This window comes from Lentinula edodes, assembly GCF_021015755.1.
Source record: "Lentinula edodes strain Le(Bin) 0899 ss11 chromosome Unknown C8R40scaffold_22, whole genome shotgun sequence".
Lineage (NCBI taxonomy): Eukaryota > Fungi > Basidiomycota > Agaricomycetes > Agaricales > Omphalotaceae > Lentinula > Lentinula edodes.
This window is the reverse complement of record NW_025764328.1, coordinates 646952-669120: the sequence shown is the minus strand read 5'-3', so window position 1 is coordinate 669120 and position 22169 is coordinate 646952. Positions and strand designations below refer to the sequence as shown.

General features: G+C 47.2%; 8 protein-coding genes across 8 annotated transcripts; 5 read left to right on the top strand and 3 right to left on the bottom strand.

Annotated features, from left to right (window-relative positions):
* Window positions 1-164: 164 nt before the first annotated feature.
* C8R40DRAFT_1047703 (membrane bound O-acyl transferase family-domain-containing protein) lies at window positions 165-1552 on the bottom strand (the record flags this gene model as incomplete). Its single annotated transcript, XM_046224457.1, has 4 exons — window positions 165-608; window positions 666-693; window positions 761-1104; window positions 1166-1552. 4 exons carry the CDS (start codon window positions 1550-1552, stop codon window positions 165-167), a joined length of 1203 nt encoding a protein of 400 aa, XP_046085384.1.
* A 151-nt stretch (window positions 1553-1703) lies between these two features.
* C8R40DRAFT_335406 (tetrapyrrole methylase) lies at window positions 1704-3564 on the bottom strand. Its single transcript, XM_046234748.1, has 5 exons — window position 3564; window positions 3434-3501; window positions 2884-3377; window positions 2515-2823; window positions 1704-2457 (listed from the first exon to the last, which is right to left on the bottom strand). The coding sequence occupies exons 3-5, from the start codon at window positions 3121-3123 to the stop codon at window positions 1822-1824; spliced, it is 1185 nt and encodes a 394-aa protein (XP_046085383.1). The 5' UTR covers window positions 3124-3377; window positions 3434-3501; window position 3564; the 3' UTR covers window positions 1704-1821.
* A 578-nt stretch (window positions 3565-4142) lies between these two features.
* Window positions 4143-7969, top strand: C8R40DRAFT_1110280 (Utp14 protein-domain-containing protein). Its single transcript, XM_046228320.1, has 8 exons — window positions 4143-4569; window positions 4618-5179; window positions 5237-5553; window positions 5604-6461; window positions 6513-7154; window positions 7207-7281; window positions 7335-7616; window positions 7673-7969. The coding sequence occupies exons 1-8, from the start codon at window positions 4156-4158 to the stop codon at window positions 7709-7711; spliced, it is 3189 nt and encodes a 1062-aa protein (XP_046085382.1). The 5' UTR covers window positions 4143-4155; the 3' UTR covers window positions 7712-7969.
* Window positions 7970-13245: 5276 nt separating this feature from the next.
* On the top strand, window positions 13246-13527 carry C8R40DRAFT_1013024 (uncharacterized protein; the record flags this gene model as incomplete). The annotated part of the gene is made up of 1 exon (XM_046222889.1): window positions 13246-13527. A coding segment is annotated over one exon (282 nt), but the record flags the coding sequence as incomplete, so codon positions are not given.
* Window positions 13528-13710: 183 nt separating this feature from the next.
* On the top strand, window positions 13711-14187 carry C8R40DRAFT_1047792 (uncharacterized protein; the record flags this gene model as incomplete). The annotated part of the gene is made up of 1 exon (XM_046224461.1): window positions 13711-14187. One exon carries the CDS (start codon window positions 13711-13713, stop codon window positions 14185-14187), a length of 477 nt encoding a protein of 158 aa, XP_046085380.1.
* Window positions 14188-14722: 535 nt separating this feature from the next.
* C8R40DRAFT_1047878 (uncharacterized protein) lies at window positions 14723-15094 on the bottom strand (the record flags this gene model as incomplete). The annotated part of the gene is made up of 1 exon (XM_046224465.1): window positions 14723-15094. A coding segment is annotated over one exon (372 nt), but the record flags the coding sequence as incomplete, so codon positions are not given.
* Window positions 15095-15444: 350 nt separating this feature from the next.
* On the top strand, window positions 15445-16808 carry C8R40DRAFT_1171822 (uncharacterized protein; the record flags this gene model as incomplete). The annotated part of the gene is made up of 6 exons (XM_046231771.1): window positions 15445-15471; window positions 15522-15632; window positions 15684-15911; window positions 15957-16040; window positions 16096-16212; window positions 16266-16808. The coding sequence occupies 6 exons, from the start codon at window positions 15445-15447 to the stop codon at window positions 16806-16808; spliced, it is 1110 nt and encodes a 369-aa protein (XP_046085378.1).
* Window positions 16809-17137: 329 nt separating this feature from the next.
* C8R40DRAFT_1171821 (uncharacterized protein) lies at window positions 17138-18096 on the top strand (the record flags this gene model as incomplete). The annotated part of the gene is made up of 3 exons (XM_046231770.1): window positions 17138-17208; window positions 17259-17616; window positions 17986-18096. The coding sequence occupies 3 exons, from the start codon at window positions 17138-17140 to the stop codon at window positions 18094-18096; spliced, it is 540 nt and encodes a 179-aa protein (XP_046085377.1).
* Window positions 18097-22169: the final 4073 nt, after the last annotated feature.

Here is a 22169-nt window from a genome sequence, read left to right as displayed (position 1 = left end):
TACCTTCCGGAAAAAGTCCGCTGCCCAGCATTTCCAACGATTCGATTCGTGCGCCCCCCGAAGAAAGCATCATTGAGCTTTAGATGTCCCTCTAATGAGACGTACACATTTACTAGCACCGAAACTGGCATCTAATAGCTATCGAAGAACAACCCTGTAAATCGTTATAGTAGGTTGGTCCGCTCGTGCTGATAAACGAGTCGAACAACGAAACGAACAAGGGAAAAGGGCACAATGTCATCTTTACCGAACCCCGCTTGAGCGATAGGATCAATATACCACGAAGATGAATATGTGAACCACGAGAGCGTCCAAATATACCCAAGGAATCGCTTTATCGGGGAAGGTAGCGAGCAGATATGATAAGTCTGTGCTTTTGGATGTACGAGGCCAAAGATGAAGAGTTCTTCGAATAGGATGGCGAACGGCTGTAGCACGAAGAAGGGTAAGGTGATTCCGAGGTGTTGTAGACCGACGGTGTAGTCCCCGAATGAGTGCATGACTCCTGACACGAGAAAGGCTGTGAAGAGCTGGATGATGAGGGATAGAGCGGATCTAGGACGTGCTCCTAAAAGTTTCGTGGCGGCTTTTCCGAAAGAAGTGCTGTGCTAAATGAAGAAAAAGGGATAAATGACAATATGGAGGACAACGGCGGATATCCTCACCCTTCTCAGCATCTGGTGCCAGGTTTTCCTGTAAAGGAAAGGTGGGAGCGTCGAATCAGTCCCCAAAATAAGCAGCATTAGAAAATAATCCGTACCCCCACATATTTCTTACGCTGTATGCATCGAACCAGTTTCCGAAAAGATCTGGCCAATCCTCCTGCGATGAGTATCCAGTTAAGACGGCAAGAAACGCCCCGGTATAGTAGTAGAATCTCAGCGCCCCATACGGGACTGAAAAGCATACGAGCATATAGAAAGCCTGAAGAGCATAACTATATGATCGCATGGATGTACGAGTTTGGGGGTCATTGAAGAATGGAGTAGCCTGCATGGAATATTGCGCGAAGTCGAGAAGAAGATAAGCTGTTACCACGCGCAGAGCTGTACACCCTAGAAACATGTATCGGTTCATCTTGGAAGGAGAAGGGACACCGGGAACCTGTTGCAGCATATACATCATTAGATCAAATAGATACTAGCCTGAGAGGGTGTCGACTAACCTGATAGTTCCATCCAACGCCACGCATAGTATACGCAGCACAGAGACACCAATATACCCTTTTCCACCAAGGTCGACCGTCAATCCTTTTCCCTGCATCCGATCCATGAGACCAATCCCGAGCCGGGTTGACAAGGAATAGCAAGTAAAATGTTTTTGTGAGCTCTCCACCCAGAGTCGAGCCATTCGAATAGTCGACCCAAGAATTTCCTGTTCTGAGTGACATTCCCTGTAGCAAGTGACTTGTGTACCACACAAAGAACAGCAAACGAACCCAGGTAGGGCATCTGAATGCTATCACGCATGCTAAGAGAATAGCGGGAACAAAGATATATATGATGGAGAAAAGAAGTGTTTGAACCTCATATTTTGGAGAGGTGTACTCCATGGTGGTTTGGGGAGAAAAGGAATACCTTACCATGCTGAAATATGCTGAGCCGAAATATGCATTGGCGTTGTATTCGGAGCGCGAATTGGAACGAAAGTTTCATTACACAGATAGATAAATGAGAAGGAATTGTAGCAGCGGTAAGAGAATGGACATGTTTTCTGCGAGCCATAGCGCAAACTAACAGGAACAAAAAGGGAAAATTTCGAGGCGTAATTACAAATTTACTGTGGAAGTCTAATACCTCAAAAAGGCCTGATCAAAGTGTGTCAAAGTGTCACAACAACAACAGTAAGAGACGTAACAGCGTTCAGCCCATCCGATCCAACAGAATCAGCAATCGTTTCAGAGGTAGGGAAATTTCCAGCTGCAAGGTCTGATTTAGTTGCACGCATAATGACACTGACAGGTCCAGGTTTTCCAAGTCCAAGAGCAAACCTCTCTTCGGCGGTCAACTCTGGAATGGCATTAGTCACAGCAACTGGGTCCTTCTTGTAGCGATCCTGGAGATCTGGCTTCAGTGCAAGATCGATCATGAACTTCCGTACCGCAGCAGACGCCCGAAGTTCTACATGATCAACAGGGATATTATGGTTCGCGATGCGGCTGACCGCGTTATGCTCAAATTCTCCGTAGGCGATGGGGGAGACTATAGATGTAGTGAATCTGGATTTGAGTACCTCCGGAAGACTCTGTACAACTGGTGCTTTTTCACGGGGTGGCACATAGAATGTAGAGACAGTCGTGATCTGTTTGATGATGCGCTCTTTGCGTAGCTCTGCAATTGTGAATTCGTCCTTGACTGTCACGGACTGGGGTAGAACAGCTCCAATGTAGTGGATGACTTTGTCATTCGGGCCAAAATACTTCTCGAGATGGTCTACAAGAAGGTGGAATAGACCGTTCTGAGTAGCGGTGAGTCCTTCAGATAACAATTGCAAATAGTTGTATAGTCCACTCACATCGAACACCATTGTGTCAACGCCAACGCTCCCAACTTGCCAGATAATGTTGTGAATAGTAGGGTCCAGCACCTTGTTGTGAATCACAATGCTAGTTGCCTCCTGGGTCATGCATCCTGGGATGGCAGGATCAAACCCGAGGTCAGAGAACATGTAGTCCTCGGCCGAAATGCCTGGAAGCATTTTAGCATGGAATCCTTCGTCAAGAGCGATCGCAATGGCCCTGTGCGAGGGAGAAACAAAGACACCAGGGTGGCCATAAAAGACTCCGACGACTTGGATACCTGCCCGAACATCATGTAGCATAACCTAGAAGCAATGCTGAGTTCAGAACTCATTCACGATCCAGAAAAGAAAGCCAACATTCACCTCGCTCATTTGGACGTAGCTTTCATAGCGAGACTTGTCCTTATCATAATAAATGGTCAAGTCAGCAAAGTTGCCTCTGCTTTTCTCTTGAATGAAGGCTTCCGTAGCAGGGTCGGTGACGATGTAATAGACCTTGTCCGCGTTTTCGATGTAAGAGAGGGTTTCGAGAGTAATGTGTCGGATGGACGCAATGCCAGACCCGGCAATGATCAAAGATCCCTTTTTGCTGTTGGTAGACATGTTAGTATGCGCGAAATTTGTATAGGCGACTCTTGAGTGAAGTGACTATAAGCTGTAACTGAGATTCATGGCTCTTCTTATACGGTTTGATAAGAGTAGGCCGACGACGAAAATACGGTCACTTGAACAATCATGCGGCACTTTGGGTCATGGTTGTTTAATTCCGAGAGTGATATCCTCCATACTTTCATCTCCGCATATACAGATGATTCGAGAATCAGGGTATTGTTCTTTGAGTATAGTGGCAGACATTCCTTGCGAATTTACGTGAATCATTTGACTCAACGTTTTGGGGCATCGCATTATTTACTGTTCTCGAGATTGAATACCTGAAGCCTATGGTAGCCTCGGTCCATACGCGTAAGCCTGCTGCTATATCTAAATTTCATCTAGAGTTAGATCATAGTCTTCATTTTTTCAATATAATAACTTTCCTTGACCTTGAGAACATCCGAGTATATCCAAGCATACGATACCTTATCATACTTTTTTGTGTGAGTGAATCAGTACTTGGAAATTAACTAGATTTCAACGATGCTTAACCTCAAGGATAACGCATAATTTCGCCATTCTGTAAATCAATCAGATACGCATGCTGAAAGGGTATTTATCAAGAGTTGAATACCGTCGATGAAGTTTCTCCAACAATGTTTTCCGGAAACTCGGCCATGCTGAGAGATGCTGAACTACCTTTGTTGCGCTACATTGAATTGCGCGGACCGGAATGAGACGTATCCTTTATCTGACTAGACAGAAATTATTTAGCTTTTTGTTGTGGCGATTGAACGTATCGACCTTGTGAGTGATTCGGAATTATATCATAGAACCGCATCTGAATGTTCTGGATAGTAGCTTGCATTTTTCCCCCGCTTTTCTAGACGTCAATGAAGGAACTTGGGACTTGTCACACTTTTAAGAACATGGGGCTAAGCGGAAAGATCCAAACTCCAAAGGAGACTCTGGATTAAGCGCCGGAATGTACTTCCTGATATAGTAAAAGCGTCTATAAAACTTTTCCTCCACTTTCGCGCCATGGCTCGTTCAGGTCGTACATCATCTAATAACCAGTCACGACCCACCTTCAAGAACCAAAGCTTCTCTAAACGCAAAGGCTCAGCTGCTACTGCCGCTAGCGGCTATGCGAAACGACACGAACGCAAAGCAGCCAAATCCGCTGGTCGTTTTGAAGATGTTTACGAATACGCTCCTGAAAAGGTTCGAAGGGCCAAGATTGCTTTGGACCTTGACCGGGATGAGGAAATGGACGCTGGTCCTCTCGGAAATGGTGGTGCAGATGACATGGAGGATATACGCATGAAGGCACGGCTAATCGGAGAGAACGAGGAGGACGAGAAGATTGATAGTGAGGATGACGAAGAGATTAATAGCGATGCTGCGTTTGACGATGACGACGATGAGAGATTTGCTGGATTCTTCACCAAAAAGGTACACGAAACGTTTTCTTGTCACAACTTCTCCTGACCCAATGCCCAGGTGTTGAAGAAGAAGGCTAGCAAGCAAGTATCCGTTACTTTCGCTGATGTGGATCTCAATGAAGATGAAGATGATGCCGAGCCGCAGGAGTCTGAGCGGGATAATGGAGATGCAGATAACGAAGACGGAGAAGAGTCCGGCGAAGATGATGAATTCATCAATGTCCTTGACATCCTGGATGGAAGAGGTGAACCTCTCAACGATGAGGACAACGATGCACCTCCGGCGTCATTTCGGGGAAATTTTGTGTCATCTAAAGAAGGTGATGAGGGAATGGAAGATAGCGCAGATGAAGCGGATGAAGAAGATGAAAAAGAGGTCGATGACGAGGACGAAGTAGATGAAGACGACAGAATATCAATTTCTCTTTCAGAGGCCGAGGACGAAGCTGATGGAACCTTGGACGACCTGCAGACATTCATCTCCTCCCTTGATCCTACTTCGTCTGGCTCTAGGAAACGCAAAGCGGACGGCGAAGAACCTGAACATTCACGAAAACGTCGCGTCATCAAAGAACGCACCGAAGCTGGAGTAGAGAGCGAGTTCAGGACGCAGAGTGCCGGTAAAATTTGCTCCAAACTCCCCCAAACACTCTCAAGCTGATCCCATCTCGGAATAGGTCTGTCGCTGAATGATCTCCTGTCACCGCTAGGTCAAAGCTCTTTGGAAAAGTCTGTCAAGGTTCTGCAATCGCAATCTGGAGGAAATGCCATTTCGGCGGGGAAGAAGAAAAAACCGCAAACGCTCTCTGTACCACTGCCCCAGAGAACCCAGGAACGTCTCGACCGCGAAGCGGCATACGAGCAGACAAAGGAAGAGGTAGACAAATGGAGCGCAACAATGAAGCGTATCTCGGAAGCTGACCATCTCAGTTTCCCGCTGCAAGCTCAGCCGCAAGGCAAAGTGAGCAATCTGGAGCTTGCAGCAAAATTCAAGGTATAATCATCCGGACTCTATACGTAACATGTAGCTAACGATTATTCAAGCCCTCGACCGCCCTCGAGACCACCATCTCATCCCTCCTTTCCTCTGCCAACCTCGCTACAGATGCCTCCGTTCTTGAAACCGAAGAAAACATCCTCAAAACCAACGCTATCTCCGTAGAAGACGTTGCCGAACGTCGTCGAGAACTTAGACAAATGCGCGAGCTGATGTTCCGCGCTGAAGTCAAAGCAAAGCGCGTGAAAAAGATCAAAAGCAAGGTCTACCGCCGGCTGAAAAGGAAAGAGAAGGAAGCTGTCGATAGGAACGATGATGGTAGTGAGGAGGAGCTTACTGAGGAGCGTCGTCTAAAATTGGAGATGGAAAGAGCTAGGGAGAGGGCGACGTTGAAGCATAAGAATACCGGCAAGTGGGCCAAGAAGATGATGAGTCGCGGTGGATATGGGGAAGGGGGTGACGATGATGATATTAGGGGTGGTCGGCAGGAGATTGAGGAGATGTTATCGAGAGGAGAGAAACTGAGGAGGAAAATTCAAGGAAGAGGAAGCGACGACGACGACAGTCAGAGCGAGAGTGAAGATGACGGCGAGGATGACTCAGGTGCTGGTGTAGAGTCGGCCTTCAACGAACTGAGAGCTCTTAGTAAGACAGATGCGGATCCCCTTGAAAGTGCAGGGAAGAAGGGAAATAGCGTCTTCGAAATGAAGTTTATGAAGGATGCAATGGCTCGCAAACAAGCGGATACGAGTCGAATTGTAGATGACTTTGTCAAGGAGATGGGCGGAGATGAGGGTCACTTCAGCGATGGCGAAGTTGGATCCACTGAGGATGACCCTGACAGTGGTGTTATTGTTTCCAGAACAGGAGGTAGGATGGTATTGCAACCTACGGCCAAAGGATCAGTATGTCTCCTCCATATATCTCATGGGTTATTGCTGACGTGTTTATGACAGGAACACCCGACTCGAACATTTTCTGTGGCCTCAGAAGAAACCTCAAGCTCGACGTTGAAATCCACAGACTTCCCAACTCCCACGCCGCCATCACCTTTAATATCTACATCAGAAAAGCACTCGTCCCGACCTGCTCTTTCCCAGCCGTTCTCTTCGAATGCGACAACAAGTACTTCAGCTTCTGTAAATCCATGGCTCGTCCCGTCCAGCTCAAGCGGTGCCGGCAAAGCTGGCCCAAAGAAAACGAACGAAATCGTTGTGGACAAAGATAGCTCACAGACCACAAAATCGAAGCACAAGCTCAAAAAGCAGAACAAGAAGACTGAGGAAGAGAAGGCTCGTGTGAAAGATGACGCTGTTGTTGAGATTGAGATGGAGAACGTTTTCGCAGTTCCTAAGATCTCGAAAGGGCATGAAGAGGCCCCCGCAACGTCTGCAGTCACCGCTTCCAAGAACAATATCAAGTTAAAAGAGAAGGGTAAAGCACAGATCTCCGATGACGATTCGGGTAGTAATGATAGTGAGGTCGAAGATCAGGAGAAGATGTTACGGATGAAGGGAAAGAAGAAGTCAAAGGCAACTAAAGCGTTTGAGCAAAGGGAACTTGTCGCTCGCGCCTTTGCGGGTGATAATGTAGTCAAGGTCCGTATCCCACTTGTCTTCTCCAAGCTTCCTGATAAACTCCGTTTTCAAGGAATTTGAAGAAGCTAAACGCCGAGAAATAGCTATGGATGCCCCCACAGAGGTCGATACAACTCTTCCTGGTTGGGTAAGCTCTCATGATCTCTCAGTGCTATCTGATTGCTAATCCTTTGTTGTTAGGGTTCTTGGGGCGGTATCGGTGTTCGCAAAGGCGCTCCCAAACCCCACCTCATCAAAAAGATCGCAGGTGTCGACCCCAAGTCTCGCGCTGATTACCACAAAGCGCATGTCATCATTTCCGAAAAACGGGATAAGAAAGCGTCCAAGTATCTTGTACCGGATCTTCCGTACCCTTACACTAGCAAAACGCAATTCGATCGTAGAATGCAACAGCCATTAGGCCCGGAGTGGAATACGAGGGTCGGGTTCCAGAGGGGGACGTTGCCCAAGGTTGTGAAAAAGGTATGGTTTTTCATGGTTTCTTGATGAGCGAGTTCTGAAATTATTGTTACTTTCAGATGGGTACAGTTATCGATCCCTTAGATAAATTGTCCTGAAATTGGGTTATGGTGCGAATGACTGATCATGCATTGTAATGGTACACGACCTGGACGAAGTACAATGAGAAAATTGGCTTCACCAAACTATCGGCAAGAGGCTAAGAGTACGCTAGTAGGTCCCAGTGAATCAATTGTCAATAATTTTAAGGAACCCATCACCTTGGATGGATGAAATGGATAAATATGCACCATTCCGCGGCACTTCAGGAACATACCGTCGTTGAAAATACTGACTAGGCTCCACTCACTGCGTCGGGGGCGATAAATCCCTGCTGAGAAAGTGGCTGAAATTTTTTATGGGAAAACTTTCCTTTCTCGGTATCTTTTCTACCTAAAAAAGTACATAAATATCGAGGCAGAAATACACTGCGAATTATTTCCTTTCCCAGTAAATATCCTCCCTGAGATTGATAGTGGGATTAATTCCCTTTTACGACGAAGAAACGTCTCATTTTCCACCTTTTATCCAAAGGGAGAAAGGAACTGGGATTGTTCTCCCTTCCCGGACCATTTCCCTTTCAAACAACATTGCCTTTTCCGGGTCAGAAATATACTAGAATCCATTTGCTTTTACCTTTGTTATTAATCTACTTTCCCGGCCAAGAAACAAATTGGGCGAAGAGCGGACGATGTCTACCCGATGGAAACCCTGTAGACGGAAGCTGAGGGGTCGGCACCGACTCTCAGGTAACCTTCGGCAGATTTTATTCCGTAAAGCCGGCGATGGGCAATGTTATCTACAGCGTACGAGTAGTTGATTTTACCTTAATACCATATTGAAAGTTCAAGGAAGACGGTACCAGGAGCAGTGACTTCAGCATACTCTAGCTGGCAGATCGGCCCGGGACAAGCGTGGGACTGATTCGACGCCAGTGTCGACGGTTCCTGCCTGGTTCCTGCTTTCATATTCATCTTCGAAAACAATGGACGGGCCAAGTTCTCAGAGTCATCGTAAGAAACGGCGCCATCCTACCAGCATGATGGATATTGACACGTTGCAGAGCACTAGCACTGTGCGTATCTATATTCTTGCTCTCTAGTCTTTGGATCTGAAATTCCTACCATAGTCCGATGTCTCGATGCATGGATCAAGTTCAACAATTACCGGTGGATCGTCAATGCGTATCGATGTAAGTGGTCTTGTTCCTGACATGCAAAACATATTAAACCACTAGTCAATAATAGGAGCCTGAAATCGACGTGTGTTTCCTTTGTTTATCACCCGCAAACTTGCCAAGAGATGGACTTTTCAGGGAACTACCTCGAGAGGAGAAAAGATACGATTCTTGTCTACCTTTGAAATGGATCCTCAGTATAGACAGAGGATCCATGATTTAGAGAACACAATCAGCTCCAGGAATCGGGAGATACAGTCACTTGCTTCAAAAGTTGAATCAAAGGAAACCGCTGTCGCAGCTCTGGAATTAGAACTCATGGATATACGAGCAGATTACGATGATGCTCAGAAGCAATTTGAAGTGCAGAATGAAGGAGTATGGGCGAAGGCGAAAGATTTGGACAGCCAATATAAGGAGGTTCGGACTGTGCTATATCTTTCGTGACACCTGGCTGATTAGTACATTGGGTCGTAGCTTTTGCAGAAGAATATTGAGTTGATCAATCGTGTTTTCGACAAGGACCATAAGATAGAAGATTTGCAAGAACATTTGTCTACTCAGAAGACTGAGCTTGAGAAGATACGAAACTCTTCTCAGGTAATTTTCGGTATCCTCTCTGAAAAAGTCTACAGCTCCTGAAATTTTGAACTCAAACAGACTTCGAATGTTGAAACTCTAGAGGTAGATCGAGGGCCGCTCAAATTATCGCAGAAGCTCAACTTTCCATAGCTGGAATGTCATAATCTCAAGCTGCAGATGGAAGCCTTAGTGCAATCCAACACCGTACTTTCGACCGCAAATACGGATTTGCAGGTATGATATTTTATGTTACGTTGCGAGGTTATGTGCCTCTTTAACTAACACTGTCACTAAGAACACCAAGGAAACTCTCAAAAATCTAACGCACAAATTGAAGAATGAAGATATCACTCAGCTGAAGGTAATTTGACGTTCCGATGTGTAGATTTTTAGCTGAAGTCCATGCAAGGCGTCTCTGGATGTTAGTCTTAGTAATTGCAAAGATTTGGAAAGTTCGATTCAAGTTGTGCTGGTATATCTCATATATCTTTGGGTATAACATGATAATGCTTACAAGAAATCTCGCAGGCTGACAAGCAAGCCCTCCAAGAATCCTTAGAAACTTCGGGTGTAAGTCATACACCATTGCGATTATAACAATATTTCTGCTTATGATATAAATATAGAGTGACTTGTCGGGTCTTCGAACTGAAACCACTCAATTACGCGACGATATACGAACCTTGACGCAGCAGAACACAGATGTAGGCGAGAAGCTTTCGAGGGCATCGGAAAAGATCAAAACGTTGATGGAGGATAATCGCAAGCTGAGCACCAATGCTTCCAACGCACAATCGAAGCTTTCTGAAGCCGAGAGGGAAAGAAACACCGTCGAGGAAGATAATCAACAGCTAGAGAATGATTTCAATATTCTAAAGGAGGATCACGAGGCTTTGAAGGTACTAGTGAAGCTTTTGCTCATTGCGATTTTTATACTTATATATGATAGTCCTCCATTGCAAACCTCAACAATGAGAACGAAAGTCAAGCAAAGAAGATTCAAGAACTTCAAGATGTCTGTAAACAGAACAATGCCTGTCAGGTAATGAATATAATCGTTTCGTGTCAGCTATTGTATATGACCATATATCTTCTAGCAATCGGAGAAGCATTCTTCTCAAATGGATCGCGAGGATTTGACTCGCCAGTTACAGAAAGCTTGCATGGACAATGCTGAACTCAATCAGAAGGTCCAGGAGCTTGAGGAAAAATCGGTGAACGATACAATATCATCCAGTCGAACGATTCAAGTTCTTGTTGACGGAAAAGCAGAGTTGGTCCGAAACTCCGAGGAGGCGGCAGCAGTATTGAGGCAGACCATCGAGGAGCTCGAGACCAGATCGATGAACGATGCAACTGCAGCTAATCAAGCGATTCAGAGTCTCGTCAATGGAAAGGCGGAGCTAGAGCGGCAGTCAAAGGATATGGCGGCCGTGGCGCATCGAAAGATTAAGGATCTTGAAGAAAAGCTAGCAACTGACACGGCAGCGACCAAAGGACTGATCCAAGCCCTGGTCGATGGGAAAGCTGAGGTGGTCCGACAGTCAGAGGTGACGGCGTTGGTGACTGGTCGGAAGATACAGGAGCTTGAGGCAAAGTTGACCAACGACGTGGCCGCAGCTACTCAAACACTGCAAGGTCTTGTCGATGAAAAAACGGAACTCGTCCGACGATTGGGGGAGGCTGCAACGGTGGCCCATGGGAAAATACAGGAGCTTGAAACAAAACTGATGAACGATGCAACAAAGACTAGCCAAATGATTCAAAACCTTGTCGACGAGAAAGCAGAACTTGTCCAACAATCAGGCGACGCGGCAGCGGTGGCCAGTCGGAAGATACAGGAACTAGGTGAAGCGGCAGTAACAGCCAAACAGAAGATACAGGAACTGGAGAGAAAATCGAAGGATGATGCGGTTGCAACTAATCAAAGGATCCAAGATATTGACCATGACAAGGCAAAGTTGGTCGATGAGTCCGCAGCGGCCAGGCAGAAGATACAAGATCTCGAGGCAAAGATGGTGGAGGACCAGGCCGCAGGTGCTCAGAAAATCCAACAATACATCGACGAGAAGGCGATATTGGTCCAACAGGTGGAGCAGCATAATCTCGAACTTCAAAGCCTCAAGGTGAGAATAAAATCATCATTGCTTTCACCCTGATATATCGAGAATCCTGTTTAGAATAAGGAAAAGCATAATGAAGATTTCTGGATCCCGAGGGTATGCACTTGCCCATTAGATGTTGGTATCGTCTTACTCTTTCTCCCGCAGCCCCGCTTCGATATTCTGACTGGCCAGTTGGATAAAGCAAAGGTGTGTTATCAGATACCATTGCCATACCAAATAGTTGAAACAGTCATTTATTTTCAGTTAGCGCATCAAAAAGTGCAAGGACAACTTGAAGCTGCACTACAACAGAGGACCGAGGTCATAGCGGAATCAAAAAATCTGCGCGATCAGATTGCTGCAAAAGATCAAAACGTCGAAAGTCTGAACACGAAAAATGCTCGTCTACAAGCTATGATTGAGAACTTGGAGGTGAACAGTGCGCAGGTATTCTTGAGAATGTTGTCCATGTCTGTTTAGTACTGACGAGCCATTACAAGGCAACCATGGTTACTACATTGCCGGACGAAGTTACTGTTCTTCAACAAGATAATCTGGCAAAGAGTCTTGAGATTCGAAAGCTCCAACGAGAGCTGCAGGTGTGTCGTTACGCTCTTTATTGTATACCTCTGAAACAATTGAACAATACCCTAGTCATTAGTCTCAGGTGGCCAGCGCCTATTCTCTCCTGGATCAAGTTCGGCATCTCCGACTGGTGTATCAAGTCATCACGCAACTACGGTTCCTCCTCCAGTGCCAATTGTCCGTATATCAACCCCCTCTCACAGCTCCGCAATTCCAAGAGCGGAACCAATGAACGGAACCATCATACATGACATTCGCGCTTTAGGTGGACTAGGAAGAACATTAGCAAATGCCCCGGTACAAGCCGAACTGCATCGAATTCACAGTGACTATCCACGTTGGGCACTGCCTAAATCTTCGGTAATTGCTGATTGGACTGTCTGCGAAAAACCTCTCTGATATTTTGCCAAGAAAATGACTCCGCTCACCAAAAATGCTAGTCCGCAAAAGAAGCCCTGGCAGAACCCTAGACCATCACCTTACCTCAAGTCGGTAGGTTCATCTGCAACTTTTCCTGTTTAAAGTTAAAGGTTGACAAATACAACCTTTCAGAAGCGCAGTGAACGACGACGAACCTCCTATCTTGATGATGAATTCGATGAGGATGCTAACGACGAGCAACAGCCGAATGTCTTTTCCGAAAGCTCAAGCTCGGTCAGTGGATTTCTACTGCAAAATTATGTCCTTACAATTGGTACCTCTCTAGTCCGCTGACAAAGGCAAACAAAGGGAATTCTCTTCGGGCTCTGTATGTGGACTGTTATATCAAGCCTTGCCTTCAACCATGACCTGTGTATCTAGTCCGCTCATACAGACAAACCAAGCGATACGCCAACACCCTCCGGAAGCAGAAATACAACCCAACCCAACGAGATAAACATCGACGATGGGGACGACAACGGTGAATCGGACGAGGAACAGGGGTATCCTCTAGATAAGGAAGATGCACATGAGACAGATGAGAGCAGGGTTCAGGATTTGTGGGAGAAGAAGGGTTTCGTGGAATACGATCCAGTGAAAGTGAAAGTCCATGTCAATGTAAGATCTACACAAACCTCAAGCAATTTATAATTAATGCCTCCACTAGATGCTTGCCCGAGACCTGTTGTATGAAGGCTTCAATGTTCGGCGGATCTGGGCCATATTTGCTAGAGATGGAATTTCTCAGGAAAGGCAGGAACTACACATCAGGGATCCTGTCAAGTACGGGCCCAAGCTACGCAACACCCGCATAGATAAATTTGCACCCGACACAAAGACGATGAAGAAGTCTCCCTGGAATCGTGCATTGATTCACAAATTCGCAGCCAAGGCAGAAGAAATTGTTATGAACTGTAAAGACAACCGGTTTGGGCCAGAGGCTATCGATTGGGTTGACCTATTTTCGGATCGATTCTATGATATCTTCAAGCAGGTTATAAAAGCTCGACTTCTGCCAGGAGAAACTCATGAATCTCGTGTTTTGCGCCTTGTTCTGGCTGACAATGACCGTAAAGCACGCAACGCCAAAGTCAGCCTTCGTCATGCAGTACGTGGTTTTTACGATTTTGTTGATATTACTGATAACGGTTCTTAGAAACGGACCTCTCGCTCAGACGTTGCAACGCTCATGATTAAGGCATGCCGAAAGCGCGGTGATCAACCAGGTGTTGCGTTCTGGTCCCATGCTCTCTTGGTTACTGAGACACTCAAGGATGCGGGTCAGTCTGAAGAGGAAGATGGAACAGTTGATTTGGAGGTCGAGGGTGTCATGATGAAACAAAATGTCAAAAAGGTATCTAGGCTTTATTGGAGGGAACCAAATATCGAGAACCTGTACAAGATTGCGGACAGTGCTCCTGGGGTGGAAACATCACTCTTCCACCGAGCGGGTGCCGCTCGCATTCCACGAATACGAACCGACAAAGTCGACCACCGGGCTCCGCCTATTGGACTTCCTCGATGTTTCTATCGTGAGGAATATTTGTCTGCTCTTATGCCACATGATTTGTTGGAGCTCAAGCTTGCGGATTATAATATTGAGATGTATGACTTTAGCGGATATGAACCTAATGCACCCGAAGATCAGGCGATGGACACGAGCTAGGCTCAGGATAATGTACTTAATGTTTCTATGTATTGCTCTGTACTGGTAATAGAGCCTATAGATTATCATTCAAGTCGATGACGATGGTATTAGAAGGCAAAAGTCGGGACATTGGTGTTTTGTACACACCCCAGGAGCACCTTGATTGTCATAATAAACACTGCTCGTAATGTCCTAGCGCTAAATCCAGCGATCCAGTATATGTATGCTGTTTCTAATATAACAAAATACATTATGTCTCATAGATTATAAGTAGCACCTCGTAGTAAAATGGTTACCGTATAGTAAGTAGCTTTTCAAGATCGCAGTATGTATGATAATAATACATGGAGTGTGAATACGAAGTATACGCAAATGCAAGTTATGTGAAGGGTATACAAATCTTTGAAAGTATTAAACTAAAGGGATGAATGCACGATTATTCGAAGGAGAGGGTGGAAGGGAACCGACGCCGGGTTCCGATTGGATCCAGCGCTTCCGCAAGTCTAATGAGGCCGATCAGTCCAGTTGATATTCGACCGTCATCATCAACTACTCACCTTTTAATGGCTTTATCAGCCGCTTGCACCTCCAATCGATTTCGCAAGTTTCTAACCGATACCTTCTTACCACAAGCAACTAGTAGAACATCGCCATTTATGTGTCCTCCTTGCAAGTTCTGAATGCATTGGTTCGGCGGAAGCAACTTGTGCCTCTTAAAGAACACCAAGTATTTGAAGGATGTACCACGATGACGGACAGTCACCACGATGTCATGGATGTAAGGCTGAAGTCTCGAGCCTGAAAGAAGATCTCCGGAAAAGACAAATCGATCTTTGGTGGGTAGACGAGTATTTTCTCTAAGGTGGGCTGTGACGGTTTTGGGAGACAAGCTGTTGGCGGGATACAATCGAGCGCGAATGCCCTTGACGCTGGTCTACGTGGTTATGCAATGGTCAGTGTTCGAACTCTATCGTATGATGTTTGTACTTACATGTCTGTCAGGGGTCGTAACATGATGCATGCCCATTTCGCTGTCGACGGTGGGTGAAGAAAGTGGAGGATCCAGACGAAAGTATGAAGTCTGCCTAAAAAGACCATTTTATATGTGCTCAAACGACTGAATTCCCTTTATCCCTTTGTTACATCAACCTTTGTATCGGGTACGTTGTCCGGCTCTTGACCAATTTCCTCTTCCATTCACCTTCTTTCTTCACTCATCTTTCCTTCGAACTCCCTTGTCTCATGTTTAAACGAAGTGCCTCTCAAGTCCACAGCATGTCTATCAGCAATGGACGGTACCCGGTAAGTCATTTGCTATTTGAACCAGTTTTTATTGATGATCCCAAAACTAGAAAGTACGACTGGTCGAACAACCCTCTAGAAAGGCACGAGAACTGGAGGAGCAGCTACTCAACAAAGATCGTTTGTTGGAAGAGGCGGAGGTCGAATTGGATGAATTGATGGTGAGTTCGGATATTCTTCCATGAACACTTTGAATACACTTTTTTTTGTAGAACTGCGACTCTGAACAAATACAACTTCTTGAAGACGAAAGGAGACTGCTATTCCAACAGAAGACTGCCGCAGAAATCAGAGCAGAGAGATTGCAACGCCGCATCAACGAGCTCGAAGGAGAGCTGCACACTCTGAAATCATCGAAGCCCATCGACAGAGGCGTTGATCGTACCATGGTGTCGCCTACAAATGCCGTTGACATCAAAGAGGCTCCTTCGGATGACCAGGTTAGAACTTATCTGTCGTTGATGTCATTTTTCATTCAATATCAGTCGCAGTCTATCCTGCCTGCTTTCCCCCCGAATGATTGTGGAAGTTCATCCCTCAACAACGAGGGCCCAAAAAGAGACCAGCAGGTATGTGGTGTATTTCAGTCTGTTCACGGAGGCTGAGCGCGCTTTGCATTCCAAGAATCCCACAGCTCCAGTTCGGAACGACGCAAGTTTGGTTATGCAGGGTCTTGGCCTCAACATAGAGGGTGCGTACGCTGTTGATGCGGTTCCGATAAGCGTCCAATCCACATCCGATGTATGCTCGTTTCAACCTCAATCTCCTTTCCATCTTAAATGAACTCTTCCCAGCTTATGACCTACCCCGAAGATGCGTTGAAATCGAAAAACGCTCAGAAATGGTTTCCGGCTGCATTTGAATACCTCAATCGAAATCTAGGTGAAGGATATGCCAACCTTTTCAAGAAATGGGTCGAGTTCGAATGTTCCAGAGGCTGGGCATCTTCAACCAGAGGTCTGGCACGCCAAAATAGGCCCGAGGAACTTAGCAAATGGATACTCAACTGTAGGTATGACAGGCGGGGTAACGAACCCGAACTGAAGACGGACGACGCTCTTATTCGGTTTCGCGAGTGTTTTGTGCGCTGGTGGAAACAGCTTCAACAAGCTCCTGATGCCGGAGAGCTGGCCAGTAACCTGGAGGGATGGCGAAATCTCGATAGGAGCGGGAAGAACGGCTGGCTCAGTGTGCTTGCTTGCCTCAAATGGTGGGGGACGGCATTGGGAGATCAAACAGATAGGGAAGGCGCGAAGGGACACGAATGGCGTACCATCGTTACAGATGCTTCACTTGTGTTGACCAATCTTATTGATGCAGCTCAAGAGAACGTCTAATATTCTTCGAAATTTGTATATACGTTCAATCGAGTCGAGAGAAATCGATCTATGAATTCATGATAAGGTTACTGTATTACTTGCTTTGTCCCAGGCTAGAGGTTAGAGGCGAGAATTTGCGGGACAGCCAATGCCAAAGAAGATAACGACAATGGGGATTATCATTACAAGGCCTTCAGTAAATAGACGCCGCCGCATTCATTCTGGCGCTTTGTCATACAAAGGCTTCAAAGGCGATTATATGGACACTCAACGCTTATTGACCGATTCTGATGCTTTCTACTTTGAAGACAAAGCATCCATGTCACTACGCCTTTGTGATTTGAGCAATGAGCAAACTATTTGAAGAACAGCTCAAATCTCTGGTGGTATCATTCCTCCTCACTCAATCTCCTGTCAGGTCAGCGTCTTTTCTGCTTCGTCTTCACCTGTGCTTACTCAATTCCTTAGCATGCGTACCAACTCCCCGGCAGTCACTAAAAAGTCCGTCCCCTCGACCCCCAATCGTTCTTCAAGGTCTCAGCTTTTTGGACCTTCCTCCCCTCCTCCTCCTGTCCGAACTTATGGAAGAAGATCGAGGAATCGTTCGCAGCCCAGTACACCCTCCCAAATCCGCACTACTTCATCTTCGAGTACGCCTTCACGCCGTAATGCTCCGGCCTCATCTACTTCGACTGCACCCAGTCTTCATCTTCCCAGCTTAGCGTTAGACTATGAAGAACCAGTTCTCCTTCCGGCTACACCTCCGCATTCTCTCAACTCTGCCGCATCTTTCTCGGGCTCTTCAGGTGCAATTGCTCACAATGTCGTACGTTCCCCCCTTGCAGCCTGTCAAGTCCATGCCGCGGGCCTCCATTCCGCCGCTCGGTACTCCGAAGATCCACTCGTTATTGTAATCTCACTCTTATTGTTCTTTCTCGCTACACATACCCTTTCGTTCTAGTCCCTTCTTATTGTCTTTTACTCTACCCTGCAGGTACTACTCGTACAGCTCCTAGTAGTTAGTCTGGCGCTCCGCACCGATGCGCCGTTCCGTAGATATAAATACTGCCTGTACGCTACTGTAGTTCCTCAGTTTAATTATCAACTTAGATCAACCTAGATCTCCCTTCTCAACTTAAACTCTTCTCTAAGTCTTCAGGCTCAACGCCTCGAAGTACGTTCTCCTCGACCTTAGGACTTGACGTTCTCTGGTCCGCTCCTCGTCATCGGCGATACCGCCGCTCCGACCTGGCTGCTACTTAGCTCCTCTCTCTCTACTCTCGCTCTCCGGGGACTAACGGCGTAACGGCGGTGTTGTTAATAACTTCACTACTGTCCCATTCGTCTTCCGCACTTAGACACTCTGTGGCCTTGGCACGGTTACACGGTGTACATGATCTTAACAGTATAATTAAACTCAATCCGTTAACGTCGTACTGACATATCATTTTTTATGCCTCCGAAAACTCGAGCTCAATCAAGAGCTAACTCCGAAGAAAACACTTTCTTCACTACAGCCCAATCATTTGCCCCATTCTCCGACTCTATCTCTGCAATTGGTCAACCACGTCGCCGTAATCGCGGTTTCGGTCCAGCTACAGTCCCTACTACGTCGACTCTTCCTGAAGCCATGGAAGAGGAACAACAATTTGAGTACAGTACCTTGTACACTGGTGACGGACAACCTGTTCAAGTCCTGACCCCTCGCCGTGGACAACCCCCCGTGGTCGCTCCGGCTCGGGGCCGCTCTACTACTCGAATTGATTCTCCAATTCTCCAAGCCATCGCCCGCCGTACGGGGAAACAACCCCAACGTCGTGCTGCTTCTGAATCTCCTCGTGACCCACCTCCTCACTTCGATTTGGACACCGGTGATCACGATGATCAAGACCCTCCTGTCGACCCCGACGATCCGGGCGCCGACAACAATCATGACGATCTGGATGACGACTCCGGCGGTTTACCGCGTGGTGAACCTGGTGACCCCAGTGGACCTGGTGGACCTGGTGGTCCCGGCGGTCCCGGCGGTCCTGGTGGACCTGGTGGACCTCATACTCCCATATCTCCTGACATCCCCAACGAGCAACGTGCTATGTTGGAACTCCTCTCGGGGTTCAAGGGCTCCATTGAGACCCTTGGTACCGTCCTCGCCGCTCTCGGCCGCCCCTCTGACAGCTCTGAATCCAAGAGCAAGGTCAAGGAGCCAGAGGTATTCGACGGTTCGGATCCCCGAAAACTCAAAACATTCTTCGTCAATCTCGCCCTGGTCTTCAATGACCGTCCCAAGTACTTCACCGACCAACGGAAGGTGAACTACACTCTCTCTTATCTCAGTGGGTCAGCCAAAGAATGGTTTGTCCCTGATATCCTCGATCCGGATCTCGACTCGCTGCCGGCCTGGACGTCGTCCTTCACGGCCCTTGTAAAGGAGCTACAGGACAATTTCGGCGTTTACGACGCCCAAGGCGAGGCCGAGGACGCCCTTGGTAACCTTAAGATGAAGGAAACCGAGAACATCCGGAAGTACAACATCCGGTTCAACACTCTGGCTGCTAGTACCAACTGGGATTCTGCTGCCCTGAAATGGGCTTATGGACGAGGCTTGGCTGAACGCATTAAGGACGAAATGGCGCGGTTGCCCGAACCGGCGACGCTCGCCGCTTATCGTCTAGAAGTTCTTCGTATTGACAATCGTTATTGGAAGCGCGAAGAAACCAAGAAGCGTGAGGCTGGCAAGCCTTTTATTGCTCGGAACCCGAAGAAGGGTTCCTCGGACTTCAAGACTGGTTCTACTAACCAGCAAAACAATTCTCAGCCTTCGGGATCTTCGGCGCCGCTCACGCCGAAACCTAAACCCTTCTCTGGTGGTAAGCCTAACAACAATGGTAAGCCCCAGAACTCTTCGAATTCCGGCCAATCCGGCGGTCAGCGCCCCGCGTTCAATCATCTAGGAGCAGATGGTAAAGTACTTCCCTCCGAACGGGAAAGAAGGATGAAGAACAACCTGTGTCTCTTCTGCGGTGGTAAGCATCAGATTGCTGACTGCAACAAGCGAAAGGCCCGGGAATCGAAGGGCCGCGCTGCCGAGGTTGAAGAAACCCCCGAAGCAACCATTGCGGTTGTTGAAGAGGATTCGGAAAACTAATCCGCAGCTCTTGTTCCCCGGTACGAAACGGGAGCTGCGTTGATCAGGTTCGTACCTCACCTGGGGAGTTATATCTCAACGCGTCCGCTCTTTCTTCCATTGAACGATCTCTTGTAATATCATTGACTACTGAATTTCCTTTGTCCGATTCGGCCGCGCCGGCCGAACCTATCTCTGCCCTTCTCAAATTTCCTACTCTTGTTGATTCTGGTTCTACTGACTCTTTCATTGATACTCGTTATGTTTCACAAAATTCTATTCCTACGACCAAAATCTCTCCTGTTAATCTTCGTCTCTTTGATGGTTCATTATCTTCTAAACCCATTACCGATATGGCGAATATCGCCGTTCGGTTCCCTTCCGGCAAGCTGCTTCTCTTACCCTTTTATGTTACACATTTAGATTCATCTTGTAAAGCAGTACTAGGTTACAGTTTCTTATCCCGCTACAATCCGTTGATTGACTGGGCATCTCGAAACATTACGTTCCGTAACACTTCACACCTTGATTCTCCACAGACGTCTGTGCCTTCTGCTATCAACCCCGTTGTTGCAAAGGTCGCTGTTCCGCTACCGGAACTCTCGCCGTCGGTTTCACCGACAATTCTGGAGACCCCTCCGGGGGACTCACTTCGCTCTCGCTCTCGCTCCCGCTCTCGGACTTTACGGGCCAAGCCCCTTTCGTCCAAATTCCCCTTTGAACCCATCTATTCTTATCCTACGGTCTCTCAATTCGCTGCTCAACTGGAAACTCCCGAGGTCGACATTGCACTTGTCAGTGCTGCAGTCTTTAACAGGGCTTGCAAGGACGCTGGTATGGAACCTATTTTACTTCGTGCTATCCACTCAGAGGTCGCGGCCCGCGCCGCCGCCCGCTCTTCCACCACTCCTACTGTCCCTCCACTCCATACTTCTATTCCAGAAGAGTACGCAGAGTTTGCAGACGTCTTCGACGAGATTGCTGCAGATTCACTTCCTGAACACAGACCTTACGACCTGAAGATTGACTTGGAAGAGGGCGCTTCGCCGCCCCTCGGCCGTATTTATCCTTTGTCTGAAAAGGAGTTAATCGCCCTTAAAGACTTTATTGACAAACAGCTGGCTACTGGGGCCATCACCCCATCATCCTCTCCTCACGGCGCTCCGGTCCTTTTTGTCCCGAAGAAAGACGGCAAACTTCGCCTTTGCGTCGATTTCCGTGGACTCAATCGTATCACCAAAAAGGATCGTTACCCACTCCCACTCATATCAGATCTTCTCGACGCTCCGAAAAGAGCTAAAATATACACCAAATTGGATCTCGCTCACGCTTATCATCTAGTCAGAATCGCTGAAGGTGACGAATGGAAAACCACCTTTCGGACCCGCTACGGCTCTTACGAATGGAAGGTCATGCCGTTCGGCCTTACGAACGCCCCTGCGGCTTTCCAGCGGTTTGTTAATGACATCTTCTCTGACATGCTCGATGTCTGTGTTATTGTCTATCTTGACGATATTCTAATCTACTCTGATACGCCAGAAGAACACCGAGAACACGTCAAGGAGGTTCTTCGGCGGTTACGGAAACATCGGCTTTACGCCAACCCCGACAAGTGCGAATTCAATATGGATACTGTTGAGTATTTGGGTTATATTCTTTCTCCCGACGGATTGACTATGTCCAAGGAGAAAGTTCAGACCGTTCTAGAGTGGCCGGTTCCGAGGAAGGTTAAGGACATTCAGTCCTTCCTGGGTTTTGCAAACTTCTATCGTCGTTTTATTTATAATTACAGTGATATCGTTGTGCCGATGACTCGGCTTACCCGAAAAGGCGCGTCCTGGATCTGGGACAGCAGCTGTCAAGAGGCCTTCGAAAATCTGAAAATCGCTTTCACTTCTGCGCCAATACTGGCCCATTGGGAGCCGAATCGCCCACTTATCGTGGAGACCGACGCTTCCGATTACGCCATTGCGGCTATTCTTTCCATCCAATATGCTGACGGTGAAATTCATCCTCTAGCCTTCCTTTCCAGAACGCTTCACGCGGCGGAACTCAACTACGATACCCACGACAAAGAGCTACTGGCCATCTTCGAGGCCTTTAAAGCTTGGCGTCATTATCTGGAAGGCTCAGGTGATCCGGTGGACGTCGTCACCGATCACAAGAATCTTGAGTATTTCTCTACTACCAAGGTTCTCACACGCCGACAGGTCCGATGGTCAGAATTTTTACATCAATTTAATATGGTCATTCGC